Source organism: Pleurodeles waltl, chromosome 8 (assembly GCF_031143425.1).
Source record: "Pleurodeles waltl isolate 20211129_DDA chromosome 8, aPleWal1.hap1.20221129, whole genome shotgun sequence".
Lineage (NCBI taxonomy): Eukaryota > Metazoa > Chordata > Amphibia > Caudata > Salamandridae > Pleurodeles > Pleurodeles waltl.
This window is the reverse complement of record NC_090447.1, coordinates 737,488,621-737,509,187: the sequence shown is the minus strand read 5'-3', so window position 1 is coordinate 737,509,187 and position 20,567 is coordinate 737,488,621. Positions and strand designations below refer to the sequence as shown.

The 20,567-nt window shown below is 42.6% G+C and overlaps 1 protein-coding gene across 2 annotated transcripts in view; it reads right to left on the bottom strand.

Annotated features, from left to right (window-relative positions):
- PLCXD2 (phosphatidylinositol specific phospholipase C X domain containing 2) overlaps nt 1-20,567 on the bottom strand; it is a 63,435-nt gene that overhangs the window by 15,700 nt on the left and 27,168 nt on the right. For both annotated transcript variants that reach the window (XM_069204935.1, XM_069204934.1), the window contains exon 3: nt 13,406-13,647. In XM_069204935.1, the coding sequence (XP_069061036.1) occupies nt 13,406-13,647 (242 nt within the window). The remainder of the gene's footprint in view (nt 1-13,405; nt 13,648-20,567) is intronic.

The window sequence follows — 20,567 nt, the reverse complement described above, 5'->3', positions numbered from 1 at the left end:
GGCGTGACGGTGGAGGTTTTGTTTTTGCCAGTTTATCACTGACCTTTGGTGTGGCGGTCTTGTGTGGGTGTCTGAATTTCGGCAGATTCCGAGATGTGGGTCATAATAGCTGTGGCGGAATTCCGCGGCGGTGTTTTGGCGGTCTTCTGTACGGCGGTAAGCGCCTTTTACCGCCAATGTTGTAATGGGGGCCACTGTGTCTACAATTGTATATCTAGATTCACAGGGTTTGTTGATATATTTGACGTTACAAATACAATTTCCTCCTATCAATTTGAGTCGAAAGACTCATCACTAACTGACAATTCTAACCAATTAACTTGTACCCCAAACTCATATAACTGACCACATGAAATGTAAATAAAATGACACGTGTACGGCAGTCTTTTGTACTCTTACTGTATCTGTTTATATTATTTGGTGGTTTAAATATGAAATGTAATGGCCAAAGCACAGCGAGATTAGGCTGGCAACCTTTGAAACAATTAGTATGGGATTGAACATCAAAAACTATTAACCTTCATTCCAGGGTAGCTTTTTTTTTTATCTAACATACAGCAGATCACACTTCCGGGTTAAGATGTTAGTGAGGAGTAAGGATTTATTCAACGAGCCCCCTGAAGATTGTGCCTCTAAGCCACAGGACATCGGTGCATAAGTAAACAGGATGTAAGCATGAGACCAAGGGCAAGCCCTCGAGGAAAACAGAGACACAAGCATACACGAAATACTGCTGGAAGCATAGGGGGAAGGACAGTGGGAACACTGGGAATAGACGAAAAGGAGGAACGAGAATAAGAAATAAGCTGGGAACAAAAAAGGAACATGTCACTGCAACAGAGCAATGATTTAAGTTTAATACTAATGTTACATAGTAAACGTAATGGTCCCTCAAGCTTTATGTTCAGGGAAGGAACTAAATAACTTTACTGAGAGCTTGTGTTCCGAAACTTCTACCAAATGGCCTGTGTGACAATATTTTTAACTTGTACGTATATTAATCAGCATCTTCTTCATTTAGTGAAGTAAACTGCTTGTATTTTATTTATGTAATGTAACACATCCCAAATCATATGGAGCGTAAAATACAATTTGCTAAGGTGATGATGCACGCAATACTCTAGATTGAGAAATGATCTGAATTATTTTGTAGTATTTATATCTGATGTGAAAGAGCTCTGACCATTACAATTCCTTCTGAACAATGCCACGTTATCTTTTTCATCAACTTGTGAAAGTCAGGAGAATGCCATAGGACTAAAAAAATGTACATATTCATGTTACAGAGGTTTTGTGGGGTTATGGTACGTGCACGATAACTCTTACTCCCCTGGGTTACCTGGCATGGAAAGAGTTAGGTAACCTCAGTGCTCAATATGTATGGGTAGATTTAAGTAAACTTGGGGCATTTATTTAGTAAGGATCCTGTTGTGAATAAGAAGTCGGGTCCACCACAGAGGTAAGTACGATTCACAGGTTTATTCCTCAACGCGACCTAACGTCCAGCCACTCTGGTGAGGCAGCAGTAACTGTCTTCTCCAGAATGTTTAGCCGCCTACATTAAGAACACCAACAAGAATCAGAACATAACATATCCTCCTGTCTTCATATTGAGTAACAAATAAGAGATGATAAATAATTTTAAAAAAGCAAGAAGAGAAACAAAACATGTTGTACTTAAGCATACAGGTTACTAATAGCATAGTTCTTCAATTAATTAATAAACGAACAGTAGAGCAACATTCTAGAACAAAGTTACTTCACCACATAGTCCTTCAAATAATTAGGACACTTATGCACCCTTATCGGTTGTTTACGAATGATCGTCCCCGTCTGCAGTGCACTTGCACCTTGTTTCTCACTCTCTTGAAATGCCCTTGTGCCTTGTAACACACCTTCTTGAACTGCACTTGTGCCTTGTGCCTCAACCCGTCCATCCTCTTCACAGGTTACATCTTCAGAAACACCATTGGCAACCCACTCGCAGCCAGGAGGGAATCAATTTCGAGCCTATGGGTCGCCCCCTCATCACACGAAAAGGAGACTCTCTAGTAACACTGTGAATTGTGGAACGATAGGCCCGTACCACATCAACCATCATTTTCCAGACACAACAATGATTACGAAGAGCTAACTGCACTGTCCCCTTGATCAATCTATTGATTCTTTCAACAATACCATTACCCTGAGGGTAATACAGGGACGTTCTGGCGTGACGCACACCACAATTCGTCAGAAACGCACACATCTCCTTTGAAGTTAGTTTAGTCCCATTGTCCGTGATCAAAACTAGTGGAATACCTTCTTCCATAAAAACATCCTCTAAAACTCTTATGGTAGTAGTTGTGGTCACACCACGTACAAACCTAACCACTAACCATCTTGAATGCACATACACCGCCACCACCACTGCATAACGCATCTGAAGAGGAAGTTCCAATAACGGACCAATAAAATCCAAACAAATAGTGTGCCAGGGCTTCCCAGGATCTTCAATGTGTCCTTCCACTTTGCCCACACCAACCTTCAACCTCTTTTCACTCTCCTTGCGCAGCCTACACTGCTCCACCCAACACTTAACCTGACCATCTAAGCCCGGCCACCAAAAAAACTCTTTCAACCTCCTGCTTATCATCCCTTGACCCTAGTGACCCTCATGAGCTAGGGAAAATAATTTAAACCTTAACCCAACTGGTGGAACGAAACGTTCTCCCCGCATCAATACACTGTCCCCACAACATGACAATTCATCCAACACATCCAGAAATGGAGTTACAGACAGCAGAAGAGAACTCTCCCTTCTAGCACCTAAGGAAACTAGTTTTATAACACACTTAAGACAATCATCTGCAGCCATCTCATTCTTCCATTCCTCCAGCGTAAATGTACCCAAACCTCACTCGACCACATCACAAATGGAGGCCACTGCATCATCCGTATCGCAACACTTACGATTGAGCATCAACATTTTCCCAGTCAAGAGACAATCTGGACAGGCAATCAGCCTGGATATTTTTCCAACCTTGGACATATTCAACACAATATAAATACTCTTGCAATCTTGCAGAAAGTCTGGCCAACCTCGCTGACCCCTTCCCCGCACCACCAGCAGACAGTATCCTTAGCAATGGTTTGTGATCACTCCTCAAAGTAAACTCCAACCCCCACAAATACGTTCTGAAGTATTCCGTACCCCAGACAGCCGCCAAGGCCTCCCATTCAATAGCAGAATAGTTTTGGTCTGTCTGGGTCAAAGTTCGAGACGCAAATGCCACCGTTTTCTCTCGACTTCCATGCATTTGTGACAGCACCACTCCTAAACCAGTACCACTGGCATCTACAGTCAAGATAGAGCGCAAATTAATGTCAAAAGCTGTTAAGATACCTGCTCCACAAATTTCGTCCTTGATCTTGTTAAAACAAATCACCTGCTCACCAGGCCAACAAAACTTACTCCCTTTCCTCAACAATTTTTGTAGATCCTCAGTTTTACTTGCAAACTTATCCACAAACTTGGAGTAGTATTCCACAAGTCCCAAAAAGGGCCTCAACTGTTCCTTATCAGTTGGTGCTGGTGCCAACCTAATGGCCTCTAATAGACTTTTCTTTGGCATGATACTCCCTTTAGAAATAGAGTACCCTAAGTAGTCAATTTCCTCCATAAGAAAAGTGCATTTCTCCTTATTCAAACTCAAGCCAGCTTCACCAATGATCTTGAGTACTTTTCTGAGTGTGATATTGTGTTCATCAAATGTTTCGCCCATCACAAGTATATCATCCTGGAAAAATAATACATCTTTAACATCTCCAAACATTTTGGCCATCATCCGTTAAAACACACTCGCCACGGATGCCAGACCAAAAGGCATGCGAGTAAATTGAAATTTACCTTCCGGAGTGACAAATGCCGTAATGTGTTTGGATTCAGGATGAAGTCTAATCTGATGATAGGCATTTCTCAAATCTAATTTAGAAAAAAAACTACCATTTTTGACTGAGGTCAACAACTCATTAATATTAGGCAAGGGGTAAGTATCCACCACTATATTCTGTTTCACAGACCTCAAGTCGACACACAACCTCACCTTCCCATCTGATTTCCGCATGATGACAACCGGAGAAATCCACGAAGAAACCTCAATAGGTTCAATAGTACCCTCAGCCAACATGTTGCTTATCACTTTTTTGACTTCATCCCTCACCACAAATGGTATCTTGCGAACCTTGTGCTGACTTGGGTGAGCATCATCCCTCAACATTATCTTATGAACGTAACCCTTTAAGCATCCCAACTCTTTCCTAAAAACATCCCTGGCCCCCTCCAAAATGTCCTCCAACTGCATATTATCTACCAACAAAACTTGACTGGACGCTCTGGGCCTGATGACGATGTTGAGATCAAATTGATGCATCCATCCTAGGATGGGTGGGCCCTCAACTGCCACATAGATTTTCCCAAGCACTTTTCTTTTTCCAAACTGAATTTCTTTCAACATATAACCCAGTAATTGAATTTCCACCCCTTGGTACCCACCCGGGGATATGTCTTTTGGTAACAATTTCTCCTTCCACCAATAACGGAAAAAGGCTCTCAGGGATTATAGTGTACAATGAACCAGAGTCCACCATGAGATTTACTTGAACTTCCCCAATGGAGAAGAGAGCCGTAGGTCTAGAGCATCTGCGGTCACTCCCATTCACCCTCATGCTCACATTGTTCTCAACTGCTAGTATTCTGTCCTCACAAGCAGATTCACCGCATTCCTCCACTATATTTATATTCAGCTTAGATTCTTTAACAAATCGGTTACTTTCCCTGCACACCCGAGCATAATGCCCCCTACGACCACACTTGCGACACTCCTTATTGGCAGCAAAACATTTCTTGGGGTCCCCCAAGTGCAAAGTACTGCCACAGCGAAAGCACTCCTTCCCCTTGCTTCTGGTATACCCCGCTCTCTTTGGTACAGTTCCAGTTTCCTGTTGAGATCCTGTAGACTCGCTTGACAAAGTCATAACATCGGTTTTCTCTTTTCTTTCTAATTCTTTTATGCAGCGTCTCGATTCTTCCATCACTTTTGCTAGGTCAATTGCTTCTTGCAACGTGGGATCCTTTCCCGCCCATAACCTCTCCTGAATCTTTTTATCACGGCACTGAACAATGAGTTGATCCCGTATTAGTTCATCTGTCATGGTTCCAAACCTGCACTTGACCGATAACTCTCTCAACCTTGACACAAAATCATCAATAGATTCATGAAGGTCTTGGGGTTGGGTATAAAATTTATATCTAGCCAGTACCAAATTAGTCTCCTTAGCGAACCTGTTCTCCAACCTTTTAATGGCTTCTTTAAAAACATCATCCATAGGCTGTCCATTGGGCCCCATGGAAGGGGGAAGGTATTTAAAAATTATTTGCCCTTCACACTCCAAAGTACTTAGAAGAATCACCTTTTTTTCTTTGAGGCATAAAACCTTGTCCATCCAACGCAACAATATAATTATCCAACATTTCTATCCAATCTTCCCAAGAAAGAGTTGGCGTACCAGGAAGTGGTAAGAATAATGGTGGTGGAGAAATATTGGTCTGGGAAGCCATAACACCTGTGCACAGAAAAATATTTACAAAAAAAAAATGCAATAGAGTACTAAATAATACAGTGCAACCTTAGAACACGATACCCAAATAACTGGATGTGGACAGTATCTTATTTCTCCGAAACTCTCCTCTCACTATGCCCTGTTTTCCAAGCCAATTCCTTTCCAGTACACGAAAGATGCCTCTAACTCGCGTCTCCGTGCTCGTGTACAACACTGTGAGACAACAAAGTTCCAACAGTGCGCCGTTTTCTTTTTTAAAACACAATGCTTTTCCTATTAACTTCAAGGGTGCCAGCCCCAAAATCTGCTTCCTCCAATGGGAGCGCTGGTGTAACGTAAACCAGCCTGCTCCCCCGGAAGCACAGACAGAGTCCTTCCTCAATACAGGCGTGCGAAGGTCAGCATCGGTGTCAGAAAAAGAAAGACTGACGGCTGCCCGTCCACGCTGAGAACGTGAAATAGACACAGAAGCGCCTGTTAGTGACGGGTGCGCGCAGAGAACCCAGGAGTAAATCCAGAGGCGATCCAGATAAGTGCCAGCCAGCCAACCAGAAATCAAGGCCAGCACCACTCCCGCATATTAGTGAGGAACAAAATAGCTCTGTACTCCGCCGTCCCGAAGAACTCAATGCACTGGAAAGTGCTATTGGGAATGGCACCAACCAGATACAACAAAGAGCAGGGCTGACCTAGGTTGCGTTACCACGTTCCTGACACTCGTCGCCAAAACTGTTGTGAATAAGAAGTCGGGTCCACCACAGAGGTAAGTACGATTCACAGGTTTATTCCTCAACGCGACCTAGCGTCCAGCCACTCTGGAGAGGCAGCAGTAACTGTCTTCTCCAGAATGTTTAGCCGCCTACATTCTTAGGAACAGCAACAAGAATCAGAACATAACAGATCCCCTGTCCAGATGATGGAAAGCACAGCACTTAATGCTATTCACTTTTGTGGTGCACTTGATATATTGGTGTACTAGATGGAATGGTGCATTGTGACTGGAGTCCCAGAAGGATGGAAACGGCATGGAGATAGACAATAGGGAACAAATTACAATTACAAAGTGTATACAGTGGATGAACCAGGGAATCTCACAATGACGGCGTGGGTGGGGTCTTTGGAGTAGTGAAGCAGTATATTATAATAAGGTTTTCAAAAATTATACATTATCTGCAAGTGTACAAAATGTGCACAGTTGAGCTATGTGATTAATGCTGAAAATGGTCCACCACTCCCCAGTTAGGGTGAAAGCAAGGACTAGGTCACTGGCAATGCAGTCCTCAAGATGACACTAGTTATGTGGGAGCACAGGTACAGCGGGACTGCTGGGCAGTTCCCACTGGCAATGGCAGGGTGCCATGCTTGCAAAAAGTTCCAAGTTGATGCTTAGTCTCAGGCTGAGCTAGTGTGAGAAATCCTGAGTGAGGCCTGAGACACCAGAGTAAGATAATAGTAGACAACCTGCCCTTTTGCCATGACTGCTACAATTTCTGTGATGATCTTCGATTCAAGCCTTTAGCCTCGTAGCTATCACGTACTGTGTTCTGAGACTGAACAGAGTCCACCAACACAGGGCGACAAAACAATCCTTCCATTGCATGGGAACCACAGACTGTTTTTTTTGTCAAATAGTGGGAGCTACATCAAGCATCCAATGGTCAAACAGTAACCATCTGGTAGAACACACTCACCCATTGTGTAACACTCTCAACTCCTCACATTAGTTGCAATCTGCTCCCTTTTATTGGGACAGAAAGGAGCTCTCCCATACTGTCACAGCCAGCACCTCAGTGGTTAACAGACAGCTCCAGACCCTTCCTAAGAGCTGTCAGCCCTCTCCCCACCTTGGAGTCCTGCAGCAGTCAACTACGTGGAGTATTTTAGCTTCACCTGCCAGTAAAGACCGCAGCAAAGGAATTAAGCAATAAACATTAAAAACATAATACAACAAATAGAAATGAGGGTGGGGAGGTGTGGGACAGCAGATAGAAACCATAGTCCCATGTACCCACTTGTGAACAGAAACCAGGGCAGCGTTTTCTTTCGCCATACCCTCATTCTACAACACCCTTCTTTTGAAAGTGAATAGGACCGGTGCAGGTGACAGCTGTCCCAGCGGGGAAAAGTCCTGAACCACGACTCTCTAACACCGATTGCATTTACAAAGCAAGCGTAACCATGCTTGCCAGAACGACAACTGCCTTTTCCTCTTCCTTAACCATGCATGTGCTGAACTATGCATATGCCTGGCAGAGAAAAAGGCAGAGCAGATCTGGAGAGGACACACTCAGGTAAGTGGGCCTGGGGCAGGGTTGGTGGGTATTTGTTAGGGGTGGGGTGGATTAAGGGCTTGGGGTGGGGGTGGATCGGGTGGTTTTGTGATTGGGGTGGGGGGTCGGTTGTTTTTAGGGAGGGTGGGAGGACGCAGTCAGGTAGGTGAGGCTGGGGGTAGTTTTTAGGGGTGGGGTGGATTAAGGGCTTGGGACGGGGGTGAGGGGATTGCAGTAGTTTTATTTTTAGGGGCAGTATGAGAGGTCTGTTTTGGGGGGTGATGGGGTCGGTGCAGGTTTTAAGGCTCAGGGTGGGTGAGAGTATCAGGGTAGTTTTGCTTTTAGGAGCGGGGGTCGGGGTAGTTTGGTTTTTAGGTGTGGGGTGGGGCAGGTCAATTTAGGGCAGGTGGAGGGGTCAGGGAAGATTTTAGGGCTCAGAGTGGGTGGGGGGTTATCGGGGAAGTTTTGTTTTTGGGGGTGGGGATGGGGTAGTTTTGTTTTTAGGGGCACAAGTGGGGGGTTGGTTGTTTTTAGGGTGGGTGGGGAGCTCAGGAAGGTTTTAGGGCTCAGGGTGGGTTGGGGTGTCAGGGTAGTTTTATTTTTAGGGGCCGGTGGTGGGGTTGGGGTAGTTTTGTTTTTAGGGGCGGGGAGGAGGGTCGGTTGTTTTAGGTCAGGTGGGGGGTCGGGAAGGTTTTAGGGTTCAGGGTGGGTAGTTTTGGGGTAGTTTTGTTTATAGGGGTCGGGTCTGGGTGGTTTTGTTTTTAGGGGCGGGGTGAGGGGATCGGGGTAGTTTTGCTTTTAGGGGTGGGCGTTCGGGGTAGTTTTCCTTGTAGGGGCGGAGGTTCGGGCAGTTTTGTTTTTAGGGGTGGGGTCAGTTGTTTTTAGGCCGGGTTGGGGGAGGGTCAGGGAAGGTTTTAGGGCTCAGGTTGGATGAGGGGTGTTGGGGTACTTTTGTATTTAAGGGGTGTTAGGGTGGGGGTAGTTTTAGTATCAGTGGTGGAGTACTTTTGGGCCTTAGAGTGGGTGGGGGGCGGCATGCTTGAACCACGTATGCCGTTCCCACACATGCCTTTACTAGGCATGCTTTTACAAAGAAAAATCGTTGTAAAGGCATTTGTGGTAATAACGCAGTCATTGTTCCGACTGCATTGTTCAGGCATGTGTGGTTCTTGCATGCGTTAGTCCATCATACAACCGTCCCAACGCCGTTGTCGCAACTGCAAACACTGCACACCTGTCACGGTAACATTTGTTTTAAAGACAAAACATTTAGAGAGGCACAAACAACTCTCCTAGCACTTGTACAGGGCCAGGCTTATTATGCCTGTTTGTGTACGTTGGCGTGACATTGCTGTACATTGTAAAGCAAATATGTTTAATGAAAATGTAATGCTTCTTTGTGGCTTCTCCTGTATAAAGAGCAGTAAATGTTTCATAAAATAAAAATTTGATTTTTAAAAAGTTTTATAATCTCTCTGATGTTGATAAACACGTGAGGCATTAAAAACTAGGGTTGATCTGTGTAAAAGTGTAGTACTCTAGCATTTGTAATAGCATTTTACATTTAATCTCTCGTGCTTTTCAGCGTTTCATCTCTCGTGCTTTTCAGGGTGGGAGAGTGATAAATATACTACAGTATATCTCCTCTTCTTATCTGTAAGATGAAGACGAGTGGTTTCTAAGCCTCCATGTACTTTTGGCTACAGATAGCTCATCAGTCACTCATCTCTCACTCATAACAGTAAGGGTTTCCTCAAGCTTCTCCATTAGTGAGAATAAATGCAGGCCTTCCCAGTTATTTATTCTTGGCTCGCTCTTCAGCTCAGACACAGGTAGACAATCTGTTTGCTGAATAAAGCGAAAAATGGGAAATCACTGAACTCTATTAATGTAGTTTTATGAACATCATTATCAGAAATAAAGCTGCACTATGAATGAAAAAGGTACACCCACCTGTGGCGCCATCGTGCTTCTGCCATTTTAAATGATTTATGTGGTTTCAGTGTAATGTTTGACCTTAAACTTGTTTGCAGGCCAGTGTCACAAGGCCCCCCGTTAGCCTTTTACATGATGAAAGTGCTATGCATTATCAGTGTTTCAAAATGCAAGGGAAACCCAAGGATAATTAGGGGCCATGGGTATTGCTAAAGGTCCCTAATCGGCAATAAAGTCAGTAATACACTATATAGAGTTTGGTTACTCTACACTTCTATGTTTACTATATTCAAGAATAAATGTGCTCTTAACAGTTGGTTGAACATAATCTGGGCACTATTATTATTTTGCTCCCAGTGTATTACTGACTTTATTGCCTATTAGGGGCCTTTGTTTCTTATAATAATGCAGTATCACAGAGCAGACATCACAGGATGCTCTGGAAAGTGTCTACCAAATAGGATACTCCATGTCCTGCCATGCCTTTTCCACTACGATCAAAGTGGATCCGTCCGAGGGAGGCGTGTTGTCCCCTAACGTTCCTAGGCGTTTTCACATTAGTAGCATTCCCTCACTGTGGAAGTGGGCCTCAGCAGCTTCCATAGACCTGGAGTAAGCTTTTTGGCACCCTGGACTGAGATTTACTTTGGACAGTACTGCAACACATGAGTTTCAGTGTGAATTTTGTAAAAATAGTACAGCTTTTATATACGCTGCCCACAGCATGGATCAAACTTGGCAGAATGGTGTCTGAGGCTTTGGCCATCAAGTAGGAGAACGAGCTCCTGTTGCCCTTTTCCCCCGCTGGCTTCTTACTAGCAAATTGAGCCTCTAACATGTTATGCGAGACAATGTGGTGAACAAGTAGACACACAGATACATAATTACTTCCATGTCATCTCATAATACAAAGATGACAAAATGTTATATATGAGAGATACGAGAAAGGAGCTGCCGTTGTTACTACAGGAACTGGATAGGTTTAGCTAGGCAGCAGGGCTCACTGTTAACAGGGCCAAGTTGTGCCTAGTCCTACTAGCTGGCAGAGGGACTCGTGACATAAATCTGATTTGCACACAAGGCCTATCACTGGAAAAGAAGGTGTTTAAGTACTTAGGGGCAGGTGTGGCTCCTCCGCTAGGGCGCAGGAGCGTCGCCACCCCGCTAGCAGCGGCTGCTGCAAACCTTTTACTAAAAAACAATAAACTACGTTTATTATTGTTTTTTAGTAAAAGGGGCGGGCCACGGGCTGTGATGAGCAATGAGGGGGAGTACACAGCACTCCCCCTCAGTGCGCACGTGTGATTGGCCGGCAGTCTCGGGCCGACCACACATACATGCGCAGTAGGCTCTCTCCAGCCCAGCAACACAGTTGCAGGGCTGGAGAGAGAAGGCACAGGCTCCCAGTCTGCCAGGGAGTGCCCTGGCTGGGCACTCCCAGCCAATCTAACGCTGCTCTGAGCAGCGTCAGGATTGGCTGCAGGGCAGGCTGGGAGCCTGTGCATGCAGCCTGCCTGCATTGGAGGAGCGGCACGGCGGCGGTAGTGACAATGAAGGTACATTTATTTGTATTTTTTTATTAATTTCACCCACCCGCCGCACACCGCACTGCCCCCTGTTAGCACCACAAGCTGCTCCTGCTTAGGGATGAGAATATATAGGCATCCAGATGATGTAACACTTAGGACACTGATCCACGTGGTGACTATGGCCCAGTCATCAGTGATAGCCTTTTCAAGCAAGTTACCATACTTGGAGGTGGGACCCGAAGCTCTTTCCGAAATTGTTGTATAGCCTAGATTGGTGTATTTTTTTTTCAAACACTCCAGTGAAACTCAAGAGATCACTTTTCTCAGGAGTTATCCACATTACTGATGGACCTGATATGTGAAGTGGGTCAAAGGCAGGTGGTCTTGGAGAAGCTGGACCTGGTCCTGAATGAAGGAGGATTGGTAGCCCTGACTGAGTCGTATTACCTGGCAGAGCAGCTACAATGCCTTCCACAGTGGTTTGAAACAGTGCATTAAACAGAGCAGACGTTTGTGCATACAGCAATCGAGTATACACTGCCTTGGAATACATCTTATACACTCAGATCCTCCTACAGGCTGCAAAATACAATTAGAACCAATACACGAGGCAGAGAGAAAAAGGCACCACATACACTCCGGAATTACCTGCGTGGGCATTACACAGATTCAAATAGATAGCTGTGGTGGCAGACAGAAACGTGGTATAAAGCTGATATAACCTCAATTTGCAAGCTGTATGATTCTACACATCTTGTGGTGTTTGAGGAGCTGAATGCTACAAATATGGTGACCTTGGGGCAGATTCTTGTTCAAACAGCACTGGTCAAAGCACTAAAGCACACATGGGGCTATGTGGATGTGGATTTGAAAGTGGAAGGTATGACACAGACTTTTTTCACTTGAGATGGGAAGTCATTTAACTACTGCAACATACAGGGCCACTGTAGGAATGAAGACAGCGAGTTCAGTCACCCTAAGAGCTAAGTGGAGTGGGAATCAGTGAGAGGATCTTATGGACGCTCAATGGGCATAAGCTCTTCAATTCATAGTTTCCAAAAATGCTGGACTTAAACTCCTGCAGATTAACTATGTCCACTGTACATACCTGACCCTAACAAGATTAGAGGCCATATTCCCACATCACATACACTTGTAAGGAGACTGAAGTTGCCTTTCCCCATATGGTATGTTCTCTGTTGTAATCAGGCAATGCTTGACCGAGGTTGCACAATGATTCAATGATTGGACTGGAAATTTAGTATAGGTAACCCTAAAGTGTATCTGTTAGGGCTCATGCCTTGAATGACAATGGACAAGCCCAACTGCAAATGTATCGACCTGGCGCCAATTCTCATAAAGAGGTCAATTTTAATGAACTGGAGATTTCCACAGCCCCGAGAATACAGAAGATGGATACATGATTTGTGACACTTTGCACAGGTCAAAATAGATACTAGAGGCTGCTGTACCAAAAAAGTAGACGAAAGGCAGTGCTGAAATGGATGCACCAGCTACGGGCCGTTGACCCCAAAACAGACGACTGGAATATCACACTTAGGCAGAATACATTAGCAAGGGAGACAAAATCCCCTGAGGCACCGAAGGCATCAACAGGCATTTTCTGCCGGCCATCCATTGTGTGCACGGAGAAGATCTGGGATTGCAGACACAATTGTGAATTTGGGGTACAGGCCTCATCAGTTATACATTAGCTATAACTAAATGGCTTGTAGTTGGCTGTTTAACCGAGTTGCTTGTTTTAAGTAATGATGATCTACTTGAGATAACCTAAGTTTAATTGAAATGTAGATGATGAACAACAAATGTCCAGATATTACTTTTGGATGTCCAAATATAATATGGCATTGTTGCTGTGGTATATTAAAGTATATTGGATCGTATCGCTTGAAATTTGAGTAAAAATAAATGTTAAAAAAATGTATCACGGGGTGTGCTCGGAATGCCTAAAACCTCGGGTTAAAGGTAGGTGGGAGACCTAACAACATGAGTCAGCCATCTCAGAGTTAAACAGTTACTATAATACGAATTTTCTGCAAAACTGCTTACCTGTGAACTAGTGTATTCTTTAAACCAGCTTTTAGACCTCTAAAAATTGTCTTTACGCGGGGAGTGAGGATTGCTTGTGACACGTGAAAGGCTCCGTGCTTCGAACGCTCTTCAAGAGTTGATTCTAAAAACTGTATTAGTTGGAATACATTTGTTGTGTTAGCCCACGGTGCTGGCATTTTATTTCCTGGCCACAGAAAAGTATGGTCATGACTTAATGAATGATGGTAGAAAATAAGAACCTAAATAACAGAAAGAAAGAAAAGTGTTAAAATTCATAACCAGTTCACATTTTTCTTACATTGTTGATATCCAAACGATAATTACTGTTCATATACTAAGGATTAATATAATTGTTACTTAAGGCTCTAAATGATTTTAGTCAGTAAATGAATATGCGTGTACAAGCAGAAAAGACATTATCAGTGGCATACATTATGAGTAGAAAATAATAACATTTAGTACACTTGTGCACATTAGGTGGCATGTCATGTTTTTTTTATTCTTTTTTCCAGAATTTATAATTTATAATTGCTGAGGGGGTTTAGAGGCAATCATCCATTGCAAAATTAAACTGATATGTGTATTTCTCAATCATTGCAAATCACAATGTACCAACAACAACTATTATTTCTAATTTCTAATGTCCACTGCAAATGAAATACTCGTTTTCACACACTGTGATTGGCAATCAAAGGGTCTACTGACCTGGAGAGTGTGAGTTTAAAAAAAAGTTATTAATGATTTGAGACAGGTCACAGTGTAGCCTCCTTGTACCTTTGCTTTGGTGCTGCAAAGTCTGAATTCATGCCCCTGGATGAGCAGTAACATGCTAATGTGTAAAAATAACATATATGGAAAGTTTAGTTGCACAGAAAACTACACATTGTATAATTACATGTGCTCTTAGTGCGAGCTAGGTTCCATTCCCCCCATGTGAGATACTGATCTGTTGAACTCAGGGTAGATTATGGTGATTTGAACAATGTCCCCCTCACTAATGGCCTTTGCCTGTTCCTCTGACACAATGATAACCTGTTAATTACGATTGGCCTAGTAACGGATTTATGGGCCCATTGGAATTATGAGACCTGCAGACAAACCATGAATCTGTATTGTTCCTCCTGGAGCTTTTGGCAGCTCGAAACCATTGAAAACTCTAAATGTAAATTTGGCATGAATGGAGAACTGCCAGGTGAATCAATCCCAGAATTACCAATGCGCCTCGTAATTCCCCATTTCTCAGTGGAAACTCAGGGTTGCCTCACAATGTCCCTGTGTCTGCACCTGAAGAGTTAACGGGTAATGTTTACTCCTGGGTGCAGACTTAGGGGGTCATTCTGACCCTGGCCGGCGGCGGAAGCCGCCGGCCTGGCTGGGACCGCCAGAATACCGCTGCGCGGTCAAAAGACCGCCGCGTGTATTCTGGCTTTCCCGCTGGGCTGGCGGGCGACCGCCAGAAGGCTGCCCGCCAGCCCAGCAGGAAACCCCTTCCCACGAGGAAGCCGGCTCCAAATGGAGCCGGCGGAGTGGGAAGGGTGCGACGGGTGCAGTTGCACCCGTCGCGATTTTCAGTGTCTGCAAGGCAGACACTGAAAATCTTAGTGGGGCCCCCAGGGGCCCCACGACACCCCTTATCGCCATCCTGTTCCTGGCACAGGATGGCGGTAATGGGGTCGGAATCCCCAGGGCAGCGGAAAACCGGCGGTCCACCGCCGGTTTTCCGTTTCTGACCGCGGCTGTACCGCCGCGGTCAGAATGCCCATGGGAGCACCGCCAGCCTGTTGGCGGTGCTCCCGCGGTCGTTGGCCCTGGCGGTTTTTACCGCCAGGGTCAGAATGACCCCCTTAGTGTGTGGAGGTTCTGGACCCACAGTGTCAATATTATCAAATATTACTTCTTGTATAAATAAACAATATAGATTTTGGTTGCAAAGTGTACATTTGAGATTTAAGAAAACTTTACATTTTATTACAGCTGCCTCTAATAACAAACACACAATAAAGAGTTTATACCTAAACAGTTGTAATGTTATTTGAGAAGAGTTCTCACAGATGTGATTACAAATATCAAAGTAGGTTATGGCAGCAGTTAATGTACGATGATTATAATGTTACTTTCCTTTTCTATTCTCTCTGCTTTGATTTTCTAGCTATCTTAAGAATGCACACTCGCCTTTAGATCTGATGTGGACTATTCTTCCCTATCAGACATTGTCAGACTATGTGGATTGCCAGTGTATTTTTCCTGTGGTTTGAGAGTCTCCAGCGATTCAAGACTATATAAGGATGCCATTCCCCACTCTGCCCAATTGTTTAATGGCGTCTAAGCAGTTAAACAAAATTTAATAAGGGCAGCAGGGACAGCATAACCACATATTTTCAGTCCTAAATCACATAGATACGTTATATTTCCAACTGCTTTACTGCAATATAAAACTACTGGCACTGAATTATATGTCAACATTCACAGTACATGTATTTCCATGTACATTGAGTTCTCTAGATGTCTTCCGCCTACATTGATATATTTTAATAATGGCCTTGCTTTCTTGACCTTTGCAAAGGAAACGCAATGCAGCAGGTCATGGTTGTGTGCCTTGGTGACATGCATTATGTGAGAAATACATTTTTGGAACTGAGTTCCACGCAAATTGTGTGCAGCAAGAGTATGAGCAAACCATGGGATTTGTAGCAACAGCTCCCTCCTAGGGTGGGTATATCTCTAAAATCATCCTGGACTTAGTAGTGGAAACAGTGGAGCTAACGTGAGGCCTGAAGTGTCAGAAGCTGCAACCACACTGTCAGAAATATCCTTCTTTCAGTTGAGAGCAGTACTAATATCTTAAACTAGGACATCTCATTTGACAAAGGATTGCACTGAATGCATCTTTTAAAGCATGTTAAGTTGTGTCAACCATCTACACAGAAACCCAAAGCCTCACAGATAAATCACTTTAATCTTTGCTTTATAAACTTTGCAAGGATTTTAAGGTTTAAGAAATTAGTTTTTTTTGGTTTTGTAACAAGGAGAAAGTGTTGACTTGTTCACTGGGTACCACTAGTATAAGACGCTCAGGGCACAAACTTTGTATCAGCCCAACCTTAGTGAAAGCAGACAACAAAAGTATGCTGACTATCAATTCAACAAGTAAAGAGGGACAGCTTGAATAATGTATCTTACTAATACCTAACATCTACACGATCATAGATATGTAATTTATTTATGTGAAGTTCATCATTATTTCATACACTGACTTCTCCATAACATCATTTTGAAGTGTGTGTAAAACAATAGGTATATAACAGTACTAGCATATTCAAAAGTATTATTATCTATGACACTGCATCTCTTGAATCTTAGTGATTTAGGATATGCTTTGTGTTGGTGGCAAAATAACGTCCTCTTAAAGTTTCTGTATTAGCATATGTTTTATTAAGATGAAGTTCAGTATTATTATTTAATTCACTGACTCCCACTCCATTATAGCATCATTATGACGTGCCTGAAAAATCATAGGTCTGCATTAGTGAAAACATATTAGAAAGTATTATCTATATCACTACATCAAGTGAATCTCTGTGTTATAGTACGAATTTGGTACTGCTGACATAGTAACTTTTTCATGAAGGTTAAAAATATAGGGTTTGGGTAAATATAACTTGGTGTTATTTCATCCACAGACTTCTACTGCCTAATAACAGAATTTTAAAGTGTCTATAAAAATAGGTCAGCACTATTATAACCATACTAGAATGAATTATCATCTATAATTAATGTATCAAGTGCATGTTAATGATGCAGGCTGTTCGTGATACAACTGCCATTATAACTTTATTTAGGTTGGCATCATCTGCAGTGAACCTGAAGTAGTATTATCTAATTGTGGTTTATTTTTAATAAGAATAAATGTATTAAATAGTGCACATAAATTGCAATAACCATGCAATGAAGATTCACTCCTGCAGGTTTCATTTCAGTGAGGAACCTGTCATTGTTCACAATTAAATTCCAAAAGCTTCTTTCAGACCCACCATCCTTACCTCATCTCTTAAGGCACTCTAACTCCTTCTAGTGTTTGTCCAGGTCTTTTTTTCTTGGTTGCATTCCAGTTGGGAAAAGAATAATCAATGCCCTCTATTAATAGCCTTTAATGAATAGTTTTTCATATTTTCGGAGTCACCACCCCTTTTGCCGAGCATGGAAAATCTCCCCTAGATGTACGTTATTTTGTTAAGCTTATTAGCAGATATTCTAAGTGCATTCGGCTCCAGGCTCTCAGACTCATTTTCTCCAGGCTCTCAGCCTCAACCTGCAAAAGTTAACTGAACATAAGGTTATGATACATTGTTCATGCTGATTCCATTTCTGTCTCTTTAAAGGCTATTTGAGAGACTTATTTACCAAGGTGTGATCTAGCCTAGAATTAGATGTGTGGGTCATTAAGGTGAGTGCGAAGATTATTCAATCACGTGCTGCGTCTGCTCCTGATATTGAATGACTTCCACAAAGCTTAACTCAACTTACAACTCTATGGAACAAGCTTTATTTGGCCCTTTGTCTGGTATGTATCAATTTATCACTTCACCTAGGTCTTAGGCGATGTTCTTACCAAAAACTATATTTTCATCTGAAAAGAGAGAATATTTCTGTTTTTCTGGCAGTTTGTTAAATGTAGTGCCCCAGTATATTCTGATTACCCCAAGTGGCTTCTTCTCATAAAGTGTACTCTCTGTTTGCTGTTCAGGTTAATTTGTGTAATAAAACATATTTTGTTCATATGGTTGGCAACTACTGCTTTTTCATGTTTGTGTAGGCAAAATATTGTAGAGTGAATTGTCTGCACTTAGTTGGTTTCTGAGGTTACAACATGACGAGTAACTGATGCTGAAATAATTGGAACTTTAGGCATATGCAAGCAACCTGAACAACCCTTACTCTAGAAAGTTAACTGTTTTGATATTTAAAAACAAGATTTATGTAATTACCTGGGAGAAATCTTGGCAAAATATTTAATGATAGTATTGCTTTTAATTTTGTCATATTCAGGCCAGTCACCCCTTTTTATTCACATATGTATACTGTTACTCCAAACACCAGTAATAGGTGAAGCAGAGAGGCCATCCAGTGATCTCACGAATCCCTGCCTAGAGCAGAGAATGATAACAGCCCATACGAATAAGGACCAGCAAGAAGATGATCACCCAAACCCATTGAAACCCAGCACATGGTGTTTGTATGCATAGCATAATATATCTCACTCACTGGATCTGAATCATGCTTTCCTGCCGTCCTAAACTCATAAGAAATAGCAAACATTCCAATAGAAGGCCTGTATTAATTCTGATTTGTGTGTGTATCCACTCATACTCATTTCTCATCACCAAGGGTTGCATCCACTCATACTCATTTCTCATCACCAAGGGTTGCATCCACTCATACCCCTTTCTCATCACCAAGGGTTGCATCCACTCATACCCCTTTCTCATCACCAAGGGTTGCATCCACTCATACCCCTTTCTCATCACCAAGGGCTGTATCCACTCATACCCCTTTCTCATCACCAAGGGCTGGGAGCATCTGGCCATGAAATGCAGTAATCTTGGTCTTTATCCCAGGGAATATCTCAGTCAACTTCTTCTGGGTTTCTGCATCGATTCCTCACCATTTATCCCTCCTTTTCCACTAATTATTATTATTATCATTATTATTATTAATAGACCCAGCATAATCCGTGTTACATTGTAACCTCAGATCATTTGCTAATCAGGATAGGGAAGATAGGCTTTTCATAGAACAAGTTCATGTCAGAGCAATCATAAATGTCCATGGGTAGGTCGGAATATCATTAAAAAGCAAATTTACAAAATATTTAAACTAAGACATGTGAAATAAAGTTCAGATACTTTCTCCCCAAGACATTGCCTGAGTGGTGAAAGCTCCCATTGACAAGGGGGCTTGACTTGACCAGTGCAGAATGTTCCGACTCCTGCAGATAGGTATCTAAACAAAGTTCCAATTGGGTAATCCTCTATCTTTTCAAATATTCCTCCTCTTTTGACACAAAATCAAAATAGTGCATTGGTATCAAACCCATGCATGGCAAGTAAGAATCCAATTGCATCGCAGCATTCTGATCTGGAATATCAATCCAAGTTTAGCAGTTGTGCTCTATAGTGCACTTACGCTGTTCAGACTTCCCAAATAAAACCGTCAAGTCATGTTACTATCTTTCATGTGCTTTAATTTGAGATGAGTGGAAGTCGAAAAGGGTGAAGTGATATAGAACTAAAGAGACGTAGGCGCAGATTAATTACGTTGTGCTATGCAAATGAACTCCAAATAAAGGCATTAGTTAGCACGGATTATAATTTAGAAAGCAAATACACGTGCATTAATGATGAGAACATCTAACACCTGTTATAGGAAATGTTGGCATTATGACCAAAAAACACCCGTGTAAAAGGTGACTTCAAACAAATCAAGAGAGACTGTGATAGGACAAATGTGAGTCTGAAGTGTTTATAATGTTTGCCTTGTATATTTAATTTGAGAAAATACCTTGAGGTAATCCAACTCATATTAACCAAAAACACAAAAGTGAAATTACATAGGAACTGTAAATTAAACGGATTATTATTTTCATCAATAGACAAGGCTATAGTCTCAAGTGTAGTCCTAACATATTATTACAGATATCAATGACTTGTTCTCTGGTCACAAAAGTTGCATGGGTAGTACAAAGAAGTCTACGGTTTTCCAGCTGCGTGCTTATTATGACTTATCGACTCCTGCAGATTGTCAGCAGGGAAAAGCATAAACGAGCAGAATTACAGAAAATGTGCATTTGTACAATACTTGTTCCTCTTTACACGCATAAACCCTTGGAAATCGGGTGCTAGGTGCTCGTTTCCACTCATACTATCTCAATTTACTCCTATTGTATTAGTGTAAGGTGCTTTATGTGTGCAAAGGATATTGGAAATGTTTCTGAATATTATACTTTGTGGATGCCCACGCCACAAAACTCACATGTAAAAACGTTTTTTTCCAACGCCTTCTCGATACATGCATTTTGCACCCTTTGCAGTTGACGAAGGGAGGTAATTTATAACATGTCACAAATATCCCTAAGAGGTATGTATCATAGTACGCACACTTA